The 12,963-nt window shown below is 38.4% G+C and overlaps 1 protein-coding gene across 7 annotated transcripts in view; it reads left to right on the top strand.

The window, feature by feature from the left end:
- The window catches only part of DENND1B (DENN domain containing 1B), a 164,829-nt gene extending 153,720 nt beyond the window's left edge, over positions 1 to 11,109 (top strand). For all 7 annotated transcript variants that reach the window (XM_054212001.1, XM_054211999.1, XM_054212000.1 and 4 more), the window contains 3 exons: positions 807 to 886; positions 2,094 to 2,310; positions 3,536 to 11,109. In XM_054212001.1, the coding sequence (XP_054067976.1) occupies positions 807 to 886; positions 2,094 to 2,310; positions 3,536 to 4,087 (849 nt within the window). In that variant the 3' untranslated portion in view covers positions 4,088 to 11,109. The remainder of the gene's footprint in view (positions 1 to 806; positions 887 to 2,093; positions 2,311 to 3,535) is intronic.
- Positions 11,110 to 12,963: the final 1,854 nt, after the last annotated feature.

Genomic DNA, 12,963 nt, shown 5'->3' with positions numbered 1-12,963 from the left:
GTGACTAAAATTCCCGACTTAAATGTTCTGGTCAAGATAGAGACTTTGTTTCAAGTACAGTAGAAATCCTTAGCCTGGTTGTGTTTGCTAAATAATAATGTGACATAAGAGGTTAGTGAATACGCGGTATGGTAGTGTGTGAATTTACATCACACCGGGTACTCTACACAAGCACCCCATGGGATGCTCTGAGCGTATGCTAACTTTGAGTTAACTGTAATTTGCAGTAAATTATCCTGCACAAATGCATTCTTAGGGCAGTTTTTGAGCTGGCATACTATGTATTCTGCAATTCTCTTTAACACCCTGACATAAACACAGCTATGTAAAGAGACTCATGACTTTTTGTATTTGCTACTTCAAAAATCCATTTTTCTTCATGCTCAGTAAACCACAACAACAAAAACTTGGCAAATATTTGTATCAGAAAATAGAAAACCACAGTGTTTTTTGTGATATACTTGCAAGAAAGGGTAGGTAGGGAACTGAAGTGATGCTTTTCCTCCAGTAGCCAATCTTCTGCTAATCAAGGCTTTCCATAAATAATAAGTCACTCCAGGTTTTGCATAAATAATAAAGCCCTCCATAGACCATGAAGAATAATGGTTCTCTTGCTCTTTAACTGGTGATACTTGAGGACTTCACATCCTCTTGTAACGACCTTTAGAAGACTTGTTTGATACATGGTTTTCCTCATCAAGTGTTCAGGAAGTCTTAATGAGTAAAGTGGCAGCTCGACTCCAAATAAGTAATGCTGAAATAGAAAAAATAAACAAAAATGATAATGTTAATTTTCTGTCCTCCAGACTCGTTTCAACCAGCATCTCAGTAACCAGGATTTTGCTTTGGATGAAGACGATGATGATGAGATGGAGAGAACAAGCAAGTAAGCAGCCTGTTTGGATGTTTGTGTGTGTAGGGAAGAAAGGGTAGCTAGAGTTATTCAGCAAAGTTGAGCTCAAGTGACACATTTTTCTCCTGTCCAGGCAGCTATCTTGATTCTTGATCTAAATGAGGTCAAGTGGTTTAGGATTAAATCCACTTTTAAAAAGGACAGGCTATTTTATATTTTCATTATTTATAGTGTCTAGAAGAGCTTGAGATAATCCTCAGTCTTCACAGAATCAAGATAAGAAGATGGACTGCATACACAAAGAAGCAGAAAAATAATATTCATCAGCATTGGTGGGCAGTGACCACAGCTAATCCATTCTTTAAGACCTGTGTTGTGGTCATGACAACGGAAAGTTTTCTGAAGGGCCTGAAAGAGAAATGTTGCCTTGTGAGTTTTATATCAAGAACTTCCTATGTGTGAATTAAAGAAAAACCGTAAGTTGAGGCTTAAGCTGCATTGAGGCATTCCCTGATTGAATTCAGGAGATGATTTTTGATGATGAACATATGGATAAGAACCACAAAGGACCTTGAAGGCAAAGTCAAGCAGCTTAAGTGTGATGCAGTAGGGAATAGGAAGCTACTGAAGTGTTCAAAGGATATCATCAAAACAGTGAGCCCTGGAAATACCCTTTGTAGTAGTGTTCTGGATAGACCGAGATAGGGAAAGACAGCGATAGTGTGGGGGTCAGAAGTAAGGGTATCGCAATGAATGAAACAGAAAACAAGAGACAAAAGCACCAGTTCTACTTGCAGATATGTGGTACTCCGGTAAATCTGGTCATATGACAAAGGGAAAGTTGCAGTATGAAAGTCTTGCCACTAAAACAAAATATGTGGCTAGGTCAGCTGGAGGGGTGTAGCAACACTGACCTGAATATATGGTGTAGACAAGGGAAAAGAGAAACCAACTTTGGAATAACTGTAAAATTTGAAGGGGAGATTTGGAAAGTCATATTAAGGGTGACTTGAAATAACAGTTACAGTGACTGGGGAAGAGCCAGGAGACAAGAAAACCAGCTAATGGTAACGGCATCTCTGTAGATACAATACATCTATGTTTAGGAAAATTCTTGAGGAGAAAGAAATTCCGGGTTTATATTCCCTTTCTTGGAACGCATTCTCCTACTTACTTTCAAAAGTGGCTGTAATAAAATGGCTTTTATGTTCCTAGCTGATGGAGAAGTTTTTGTTTTCAGGTTATCATCAGAAGACAGTGAAGAAACTCCTGCTTGCTTCTATGATAGTGATGATTCCGGTGAGACTGGAATAACTCCTCAGCATCAAGGAGAAATGGACTTGCTTGGGGAGATTTTGGACACGCTGAGCACGCACAGTTCAGATCAAGGAAAGCTCTCAGGAGCAAAGAGCCTGGATTTCTTTAAGTCAATGGATGACATTGATTACAAGACTGCGGTTAGTCTTCTGCTTTCATTTGAGAAACAACTCCAGTCCTTTTATAGTGGAATCCTGCGCTTGTGTAATCGACACCATGCAGCTCCGACACTGCAGCGTAGGCCTTAGAGTTGCTGCTGTGTCTTCCTAGGACTACGTAACAGTACACCCGTGCTGGCCACGGCACGATGGTTTTTCACCAGCCAAGAGATTGATTACACCTTTGTCCAGTTTACCAAGTCATCTTGGAACAGTATTTTTCCCCTTGTAACCGTAACCACAGACAGAGCTGTGAATAATGTAATGATTTACATAAACAAAAAGTTTAATATTATATTTAGTTGTTCAATCTGGTATTCCCAGAGCTGGTTTTAGTCGTCTTTTTTAATGCAGTTCAGAAGGTATTTGTTTCTGTTTTCACCTTGCATCCTTAAACTAGCCATAGTGATATGGTGATATTTCCATCTTGATTAAGTTATGGGATCCATGTGATAACGGCACCTGAAGCACTGCTAGTGCAGGGGTACTATTTCTAAGAGGCCTCCTTGATTAAGTTAAGCTGCACAGGACCTGTAGTGTAAACAAACTTCTTGCCTACAACTTTAAAACCCTCATCAAGTCACTGCTGTGATGTTAGCCAAAAAATGGTAGTTTTTGAATTCCAGCTCCCATCAGCTGTCCAACATTTACTTTTGCTGAAAGGGATCCTATGGTAGAAGATTCATTACTGGAACAGCAAATTCTGATGCAAATGTTTAAAAAGCCTGTAAAATTTTATATTATGAGTGTCACACAGGGGTCACCTTAATAAAATGCCCATTTTTGTTTGTTTGGCTAAAAAATTTAATATTGAAAGTTGGTATAATTAATTACTGAAGGAGAGAGGAAATGCCATCTGGTTTTAGTTTTAGTCCAGCTCCTTCTCATATTGTGGGTACAAACCAGCAAAGTGTGTCTTTGTTCACTGTCAAAACTGCTTGTGCAAACACTGAATGGGCAGGGGAGACGGAAATCCTTCCTTTGTACAAAAGCCAATCCTTAGGATAAGAGACAGACTGTTCCGGCGAGAAGTGTAAAAGCGCTTGTTCTTACATTGTTACTGGGATTGTTGTTTTGTAACATTGAACCCCAAAGGGGATCCATGATTTAGGAACACACAAAATCCATTACAGTACCTTTGTTTCAGAAGTGCTGGTGTAGGACGTTCCTTGTGACGTTAACTATAAACACATGTTCTCTCTTTCAGAACAAGTCGAATGCCCCTAGTGAGAGCAACCTGACCCTGCTCTGCAGCAGCGCTAATGATCAAGCAGAGTGGAACCTCGGTCAGGATGACAGTGTCCTCCACGGAAAGCAGCTCCCTCCCTCGCCAAGGAAGCAAGTTTCTTCTGGTGGCCATAGAGAATCTCTCTCAAGGCTGGAAGAAGAAAGCAGTGAAAAAACCTTTACCACTGATAAGATGGACACCACTAGTACGACATCCCTATCTCCAGTACAATCAAGTGCCCAGTTTGCTTCTCTAGAAAGTTTGAAAGCAGGATATTCTTCCTCTAAGTATGCAAAGCAGAATGAAACACTAAGCAATACCTCAGAAGATCAGCTCCCAGCGAGCCTTGCTCAACATCCATCCATTTTGGTCCCTTGGGAGAAAGATGGGAAGGAAGGAAATGAAACTCCAGAAGAGGGTGGGCTTCTTCAAGAAGTGGTGTCATTATGTAAACTGAGTTCTGCTTTTCACTATGGTTTAAATATTTCAAAGGATAGCTTATCCAGCAGTAGCAGTGGAAATAAAACGTAAGAAAACTATGAGAAGAGAAACTTGACTCCCATCAGAAGTTAAAGGGAGACTACTCAGGACTCCATATAACTCCATATAACATGGTAACCAAAAGATGAAAAAGGAATGAGAGATCTTCAATTACAAAAATAATTCTTTTCAGTTGAGTATGCATTTTCTGCCATCAGGACCTCTACTTCTATGTTTACCCGGTTCATTTGTTGGCTGTAGTTAGGTCCACAAAATGGAACTAAATATATGAATGCACTCTTCAATCAGGTACTAGTTAGTCTCTGTGTTAAAAATACGGCAGGTGTATGGTGCTTCCTAGCATTTGCTTCCTCTAAGCAGCAGGAAAGGTATCACATAACAGGTAACCAGGTTTTGAAGGTACTATATTAATCCCATTAAGCATGAAATGAACTGAGCAATCTGATTTGTCTGAAATGTACAAATGTTAATATTTGTAATGAATTAATAGTTGCCTTAATCTTTTGAGAAGAGGTTTAACTATCTTAGAAGATGAATGCGAATCTACAAAACAGCAATAATGATTTTCCATGGCAAGAATTTGCTTCAGCAAAGTGGGGGGAAAAGGAAACTTTTTTTAGATTAAGGAATTTCTGGTGAATATAACTTGGAACTTACTTCAAACTAAAACTGTGGCCCTGTCTTCCAGACTTCGAATAGATAGCGCATGCTTTTCTCTCTTCTGTAAAGTACATGAAGTGCTGAATTATAATGTGACGTTTATTAACTTCTGTTTACAACTAAGACACTTTAAAGATGTATTATCCGGTTTCCCTAGGTAGACTATTTCACCTAAAAATTTTCAGAAAGGAAAGTGTAAGTGGAATTGATAATTTCTGCTATTTTTTATTTTCTACAGTTCAATAGTGTTTGAAAACTAATTTGTGCCTCTTCTGAACTATTTTCTTTCCATTTTTAGTAGCTACCTTTTTGAAGGTAGGTTGAATTACTGTTACTTAGAAGTCATATTTAGTTAAATTATTAAAGTGTTATGACTGAAAATTACTTGTAACACTAGAAAGCTAAAATTACAGATTCCGTTTGAGACTGCATATATCCAACTCTCATTTTAGCCAAGTTGAACAACCAAAAATCTCTTTCTAAGTTCAGTGGAGAATAAGTGGACTTGATGTATATTGTATTTAGAATAAGCATTTGTCCTCCTTCTGGCAGCGTTCTTAAGGAATATTTGGATATTTAAAGTCTGAAAATTCTTGCTGCTACATGGAGCAGCTCTTTCCGTTTTTGTTGTTTTTTTTTTTATTTTTTCATTTTCCTCCCCTTTTCTTTTTCCACCTCTCCACCTTACCATACATCTGTTGTCCTCGACAATAGCTCAGGAAAAGCATGAAGTAAATTTCATCAGATTGGAATTGTCAGCTTTGAAGGATATTTGTGATGCAGTTGGCAGAAGTAACACATGGGTATAAAATGAACTGTGCCTGAGAAGAATGCTCTCCTGCTCTTCTAAACTCGTCAGAAACCTTTTTTTCTTTCATTCCCTCTTTGGCATGGGTCTCGGTGAGCATGTTCATGAGGTCGGTATTTGGATCAGATTATGCTTTAATATCTTAATAGTAGTTTGTAGCAAAGTTTAATATCGGTTGCCACATTGAGATTTATGAATGAATTTTCCTTCTAGCTAACGCAAATGGAAAGGGTTTTTTCGGCTGCTTTATTACAAGGAAGCTGACCTAAGGGAATGGATCCATATCATTACAGAGGCAATATCTGATGCTTTACCACAGAGCAGCAGTAGAGTGAGACCTTGGCTTTAGTAATGCAAAAGTTTCAGCTTGTTCCAGAATGAGAAGGGCTGGGCCGGTACTTGTCATTGAGGATGAGCCTCCAGAACTAATTTTTTTTTTTTTTTTTTTTTTTAATCAGTGTAATGAAGGTAAAAGGTTGTAAAGGTGCAAATCTTACAGAAATATCTCTGCCTGATCAGGGCATGAACACTCCTGAAGGCATCTGCAATCTGTATCGCTGGAGAATCTCAGTATTCTAGAGCTAGAGGTTGTATGTCCAGAGGTCTGTACTCCTTGTGTATCAACATGGTATGTTGTGGGCTTTTTTTTATAACATAAAAATGTTGTTTGGCAAAATATATTGCGCTATTAAAAATGGAAAGTATCATAAAAATTATTTAAAATCTCTGTAAACTTCCCAGGTGGGTCAGACCAGGTGGCTCAGGTGCTGTTCAGATGAGAAAGCTGCAGAGCAACCTCATGGATACTTGTTTCAAGGTGGTATTAATGACTCGGTAGAGAGCGTTCTTTGCTGGTAACTAAACATTACCAAAATGTAGAGCTGCTGAGTGTGTCTAGGAGAAGACAGGCGATACAAAGGTCTGTGTTCTTGCAGTGCTTCTCACTCGTTCTCAGTCATGTCCTTGCATGTTGTTGATGAGAATTTCAAGAATCGCCTTTTCTTTTCCTCTGCATCTGACATGGTGTTTCTCTCCACCACTCCATCTAAGATGATGGGGGTTTTTCTTCATTGATTGAATTATTAACGTCTTATGGAGAAAAATAGGAAAAAATCAGAAATTATGTCCATCATTACTTTCAAAACCGTTGAACACATAAGTCCAGGAATGCTGCCAGAAAGTAGTTTTCAAAAACGCCTCTCTGATAGGATAAATCTTACTGGCTTTACATGAGAGTTAGGCACTGAACTCCTATTATCACACAGATTGTCCCATTCTCACCTTTGTGGAAAAAAAAATATGGAAGCCTTGTGAGGTTATTATAAGGATCATAAAATGGAAAGTTTAATAGTAGAATCTTTCAACATCGAGGCATTGTAGTAATAATTCACTGTTTAATTGCATGAAAATGCAGATTGAAAAGAAGTAAAAGAAGTAAACAGATGAACTAAAAGATGGAAGGTAAAATTCAACTTAGAATTATTTTTATTTCAATCATAGTGTTAGTTACTGCGCTTATGCCACGTTGTTTCCTTACTATTTATGAAGCCCATAGAGTGTTTACAGTCATTAAATAGTATGTCTTTTCTGATTTTCAACCTTGTATGGGTTCAAAAATAACTTAGTCTTATATCTATGTTGAATTTAACTATAGGTACATTTTTATCTCTGTAATATTACAGAATCTTTTCCACTTACTATCAGTGATCTTTTAAAAAGGCTAATATTTGTGCCTTATTTAAACAGAATTAACAGTTACCAAATAGATAAGAGTCCAAACTGATATTTACGGTTCAACACTGTTGTTCTCTGTCCTTGTGATAATATAAAACTGTTTATTGGCTACATATAAGCGGTATTTTTGTTACCACTCTGGGTTCTATATTAAGATAAACTGTCCAGGTCCAGTACTTTTTACAAGTTTTATACTTGTATGCTTTTTATTTGTGGAAATCCTTCTAAAGTCTTTGAAAATCATCAACATTCATCACTAGCTACTGGTGAGAACTGAATTCTGCTAAGTCAGAGCTCCTGTGATCTTCTTCAGAGGCATCTCTTTTCTTCAGGATCTCAAGTATCTTCCCGTTTCTCCTGTTTAAGGGAGATATCAGGTTATTCGATTAAGCTTTGTAATGTGTTACTTACACATAGGAACAAATTTCTGATGTAGAAAGTCAAACTAGGACTTGAATTTAATATTTTCGAGTCTGTTTTGCATAGATGTCTGCCTGAAATGAGCCATCATCGGTCGTCTGGTTTGGGAGGAAAAAAGTAAGGGCAGCAGAAAGAGAAAGGGATTCCTGGGTTATTCCAGTGGGGTGCGGTGACGCGGAGCCTGGGAGTCCTCAGGAGGAATAATAACTGAGGAAACCCAGAATTCAGGATACTATTTAATGTTCTAGCTCAATTGTAGTGATTCTGACCCAGCCATGTAGGCAAATGTAATATTGCCTATGGAATTAATCCCCTGTGGGATTTGCGGAATGAATAATATGTTGTCCCAGTCGAAGCCTTCCCATCTGTGTGTATAGAGATGCAACATGTGAAAAACAGTGCGGATACTGAGGGAAGGACAGTACTGTGGATGCCAAGGTGATCCCGACCCCCCCTCTATGCATGCAGAGGGCAGTCTGTGTAGAGTAGGCAGTGGTTTGCTCTTCCATCCCACCTGTCTGGGCATTGTGTAGCTCCGAAAAATAGACTTGTTCTGAAGGAAAAATGTAGTTGTAGAAGTTGCCATAGAACTTGTTGACTGAACCCTTCATCGTCATTTAGCATTTCAGTGCTGCTGCTGCTGTTTGGGTGGGGTGGTCAGAAGCTCTCAGCGCTGGCTGGAGTCCCCTCTCAGGCATTGTAACACGGACTTCGGCTGGAGTTTTAGACACATGCCTGGGTGCTTTTGAAAATCCCACCCAATCACTCAGGAGAAGTGTTTTAGATCTCAAAAATCTGTTTTAGATGTCTTTTCCAGTTTTAGAATGGGCTAGTTTACAACCTTGTGTTCTTGTAAACGGTGTAAAGTCTAGGTGAAAGAACAGTTAAGCCAGGTTTTTAAAACAGCTTCTATTTCTCCACCTATAATCGATCGTACTTAGTCCTACGGAACAATCTTTCATTGGTGCAGCTGTCTAATGGAATTGCTAGGAGCATCTAAAATCTTTTCTCTATGCATGTAATTAACTGAAGAAACATTTCATGCAATAATAAACGAAGTGCCAGCATGAGGCCCTTTTGGAAAGGCACCCCCTGTGTAATACTGACTGTAGTACCTTGTCCTGCAGAAGGGAGCCCCGTCACCGCCGACCTGCCTGACTCTGCAGGGACGGGTCAAGGGTGGTCTTTATTTCCAAGGGAGTTTGCATCTTCTCTGTTAGTGCCAGACTCTAGTCCAGGTGCTGTGAGTCTCCAGCCAGCACATTCCCAACAGCCTGAAATTTCAGGCTAAACAAACGTGGCTAGTAAAATTACACCTGAGGCAAGCAGCTTCCTTATTGCAAAGCTCAGGATGGTGAAGGCTGTCTGTTCCCATGGCATTGTGGTAAATCTGTGGAGAATGAATGTAGAAATAAATGCACCAGCAAACCCGGTGTGAATGGTGATGTGACTTGTCTTCAGTGACTTCTTTGCTGCTATTAGATGTGTACGTCTTTGCCAAGCGTTGTTTACCTGTTAACAGAGTCTGGGGTCTGAATAGAATGTGTCCTCAACTTCACCCCGAGAGCATGGACCACAGCTGGTCTAGAATTCATGATCTTCAGGGTTGAAAATAAAGGAATGGAAAAGGGATGGTATGTGGTTTTGTACAAAGCCTTCCTTGATTTGCTTTTGTCATGTTTGTTTTACAGTTTTAGTCAGTGGTTGATTGAAAGTACTTGATAGGTTTTTCCTGGAAGCTGCTAAACTTCTGGAGTTGCCTCATGAGTCCACAGCCACCTTAGTCTGGAGGGCCATCCACCATCCGTGTAGTTGGCAGGGCCGTTGCCATTTTCTGCTGGCTTGGAGTATGAAGCAGGTAACACAGTTGGAAGTTACTCCAAGGTTTACTGTAGTAAAGGGTACTCAAATTAACTTGTACTATTACTTAGGTCAATACTAACGACATTTGTATTTAGAGTCCAATAACAGTATTAGCATTTGAAAAATAAGTTGAATTCAAGTACGTTGACGTTTGTTATGATTCTGTGTGAATTGACCTTCTGTTTCTGTTAAAAATAAGGGAGCTACTTGGTCGTGTGGGGGAAATGTGTTGACTTTCAAATCTTCAGTGAATTTTGTGCAATATTTCTCCTTGTTTCAAAGTAATTTAGTAGTGCACATCTGCTTTTCAAGCAGATCCTTGAAATGGTATTTTTCAAAAATGTGTAAAAATTACATGTAGCTTTGAAATATGGTTGTATGATAAAAACATGAAGAATATATTCTAGTGAGGCAAATGTATATTTCCAATGACTGGCAATGATTACGGATGTCACATTCTATGGAAATAATAAGGCCTAAGCCAGTGTTCGCATACCAGTAGTTCTAGGTAATTCTTAAAACTGTAACCCTGTTAAATTGAAGTAAGGTGAAATATTAGAATTTCTGATGTTTAGCGTATCATTTGATCATTTGTTTATCATTGATAAAAAGATGAGGAGTTAAGCTTGCTTTTCAGTACCACCAATGAGGTGAGAGTTCATGGTGATGACTGTATGTATTAAGCATTTAGTTTGTGACATCCCTAATTATCATAAGTCATTACTTTAAAATATCTACTAATGTTGCCAGTATCCTTTTAATTTTTTTGTAAATTAATTTCTTTGTATATTGATGTACATTTTGTTCTAACCTTTGGTTTTCCCTTGAGAACTTCTTTAAATTAATATACTTGAATGAGGCAATAAAGCACTGTGGAACGGCTGGTCTTGGTGCAGTTTACGCACAAAGCACATCACGTCTGTTACTTCATGATTTTTGAGGAGGAAGAGAAATTTAAAATGCTTACATGTTTAGCCAACTGACAATTTGTGTTTGTTATTTTTAGATTTGTGTCAGATACGATGAGAAATGCCTCAACATGGAACAAAGCAACATTACGTATCCCAATGCTTCTAATTTTTTTTCAGAATGTTTTTTCAGTGACCTTTGAAAACCATTCCTGTTAATGTCCTCGGTGTGAGCCTTTAATACTTACAGGAAAGGCATAAAGTACAGGACATTTTGAGGTTTTATTGGTAATTATAATAATTTCAGAGATTTTTTTCTTAAAAAACAAAGCAACCAGCATTGTCCTAACAGTTTTAAAAAATTAGTTAGTTGCTGATCTTTAATAAAACTTGGAACAAATCTAAGAATTTACTCCATGCTTTTGCACCCTCTGGACTACTGTTCAAAGTCATCTCAAGAACTGCAATTCAGACCTTAGACTACTGTCGGTAGTGCACTGTGTAGATGTAGTAAATGAGCCGTGATGTGTGGTGTGTTGTCTTGGGTTTTTTTTTTTTCTTTCAAGTTTGTGGCATCAGTAGAAGGTTTTGGTGAACTCCACATTACCATAAAGTGCCCAACACTGTATTATAAAATAAAACTTAACAATATAAAATTCCTTGGGTTGTGCAGATTCTTGTTTGATGGGTTGATCTGAACAGCATTTTCATGTTTACCAGGCATATAGGTTAAAATAATACAGTGATGCTATATTATAATGGAAGTTTTTCTCCATTGAATGATCATTTCAGTTTCTCAACTATAGCGAAAGATGAATGTGTTTTCTTATTAATTATACAGCACAAATGTTAAATGCTGACATCCTTTGTAGTTCCAGTATTTTGCTCCTTCTAAAAATCTTGGCTAATCACGCCTATTTGGTAAACAGCCTTTTTTTGGTGTGTAGGTCTTCACGTTCTTACCAAAAAAGTAGGTGTATTATCTTACTTTATAGATTAAGAAATTGAGATATTAAGTGGAAACTGCATGCTGAAGGTACAGTAGCAATAACTGATGGGTGCTATGGTTTGAACCTTTAACATATATACAAGTGTATAACTACGATTCAGTTAGGTTTTTTACATTAAATGACTATGCAGTATAATCTGATCTGTGATTCTCTCTTCTAAATGAAGAGCATTTGGATATCTTGTGCAGATAAACAACAGGGACTGCAGTTTTGATATTGATATACTCAACTATATACACAGCTGATGAAAAAATTACAGATTATCTTCTTACAAAATAATGAGGGGGTGACTTCAACACTTGCTATTAGACTTGTATTAGCTTACTACAGCCAGCAGATGGATAGAAGCTGTGAAGGCTGGTATCGCTGGGATCTTTGCTGCTAGATTAAGTGTAGTGCATCTTGCAGTCATTTTTTTCATTTTGCTAGTAAACATGCCCACATTTATTCAGCTATTAAAAAGATAGCTGTGACAATTAACTTCTTGTCAGATTATGCGCCAATGGATAGCATTGTAAAAATGTAGAAGCCTTTCGTTTTTGCAGAAGGAGCAAGAAAGTATGAAGATCAAGTCTTCCAGGTTAAGTTTGCCTGTTTGTGGTAGTTTGTTATCTCAGGGCACCGAGAAGGCGGTTGCAACTTGCTTTCTACGGATGTTTCAGTTCAGTAAGTTCTTTCAAACGTAAGCATGGGGAAGGGTGGAAAAAGAGGAGGTGATAAGACAAGTTAGTCCGAGTTAAGTTGGCGAAGTCTACACAGATGGTACAGCAGGACTCTGTTCCTGCCGATACAACTTTACCAAGTGTCTGTGACAAATGATTTCAGAGGCGTTTGGTGTACCTGTCACAGGTAGCACCCTGAGTATGAGAGCTGGCATATTTATTAAGGGTTCTGGCATTTGAGGGGAAAAATGCAACAAAGCAGTATCTTGCTGGGGACTTGTTTAGGAGAAGTCATAAGCACTCTTATTCATTAGTAGCTTCTCGGTTGGTTGTGCTTCAGAAGCAGCTGAGAATATTGCTTTTGCAAGATGCTTTTACGCAGTGCAGCTGCAGCCGTACCTGAATGATGGACAAAGCATTTCATTTTCTTTCCAGAACTCACTGTGTGTTAACCTCATATTCACAAAAGGAAAAGTAACTTTATCAAATTTGTGGATTTAGATTTTTATTTGATGTGACAAGCAATAGCAACAACAACAAAAACCTAAGCAATGCCTGAAGTGATGTTGTGGGTTTGCTGGTATTCAGATAAAGCAAAGCAGAGTCAGTCTGCAGATTTTCATCATTCGGAAAAAATGCTAGCAGCTTCTTAAGCTTCAAAACCCCAGAGGTTGTCAATCCCGTTACCAATTCTGTATGAAACATAAACAAGTGCTAGTTCTAAAAGCAAAGTTTGGGAAGCACATTTGGAATATGCTATGGGCCATATATCATTTCCTTTCTATGGCCGCCCATTTTACATTCCTCCTGAAAGTCGAAGGGCCGGGTTCCTGACGGCATA

This window comes from Rissa tridactyla, chromosome 8 (genome assembly GCF_028500815.1).
Source record: "Rissa tridactyla isolate bRisTri1 chromosome 8, bRisTri1.patW.cur.20221130, whole genome shotgun sequence".
Lineage (NCBI taxonomy): Eukaryota > Metazoa > Chordata > Aves > Charadriiformes > Laridae > Rissa > Rissa tridactyla.
The sequence above is the reverse complement of the archived record's forward strand: the minus strand, read 5'-3'. Positions and strand labels throughout refer to the sequence as shown.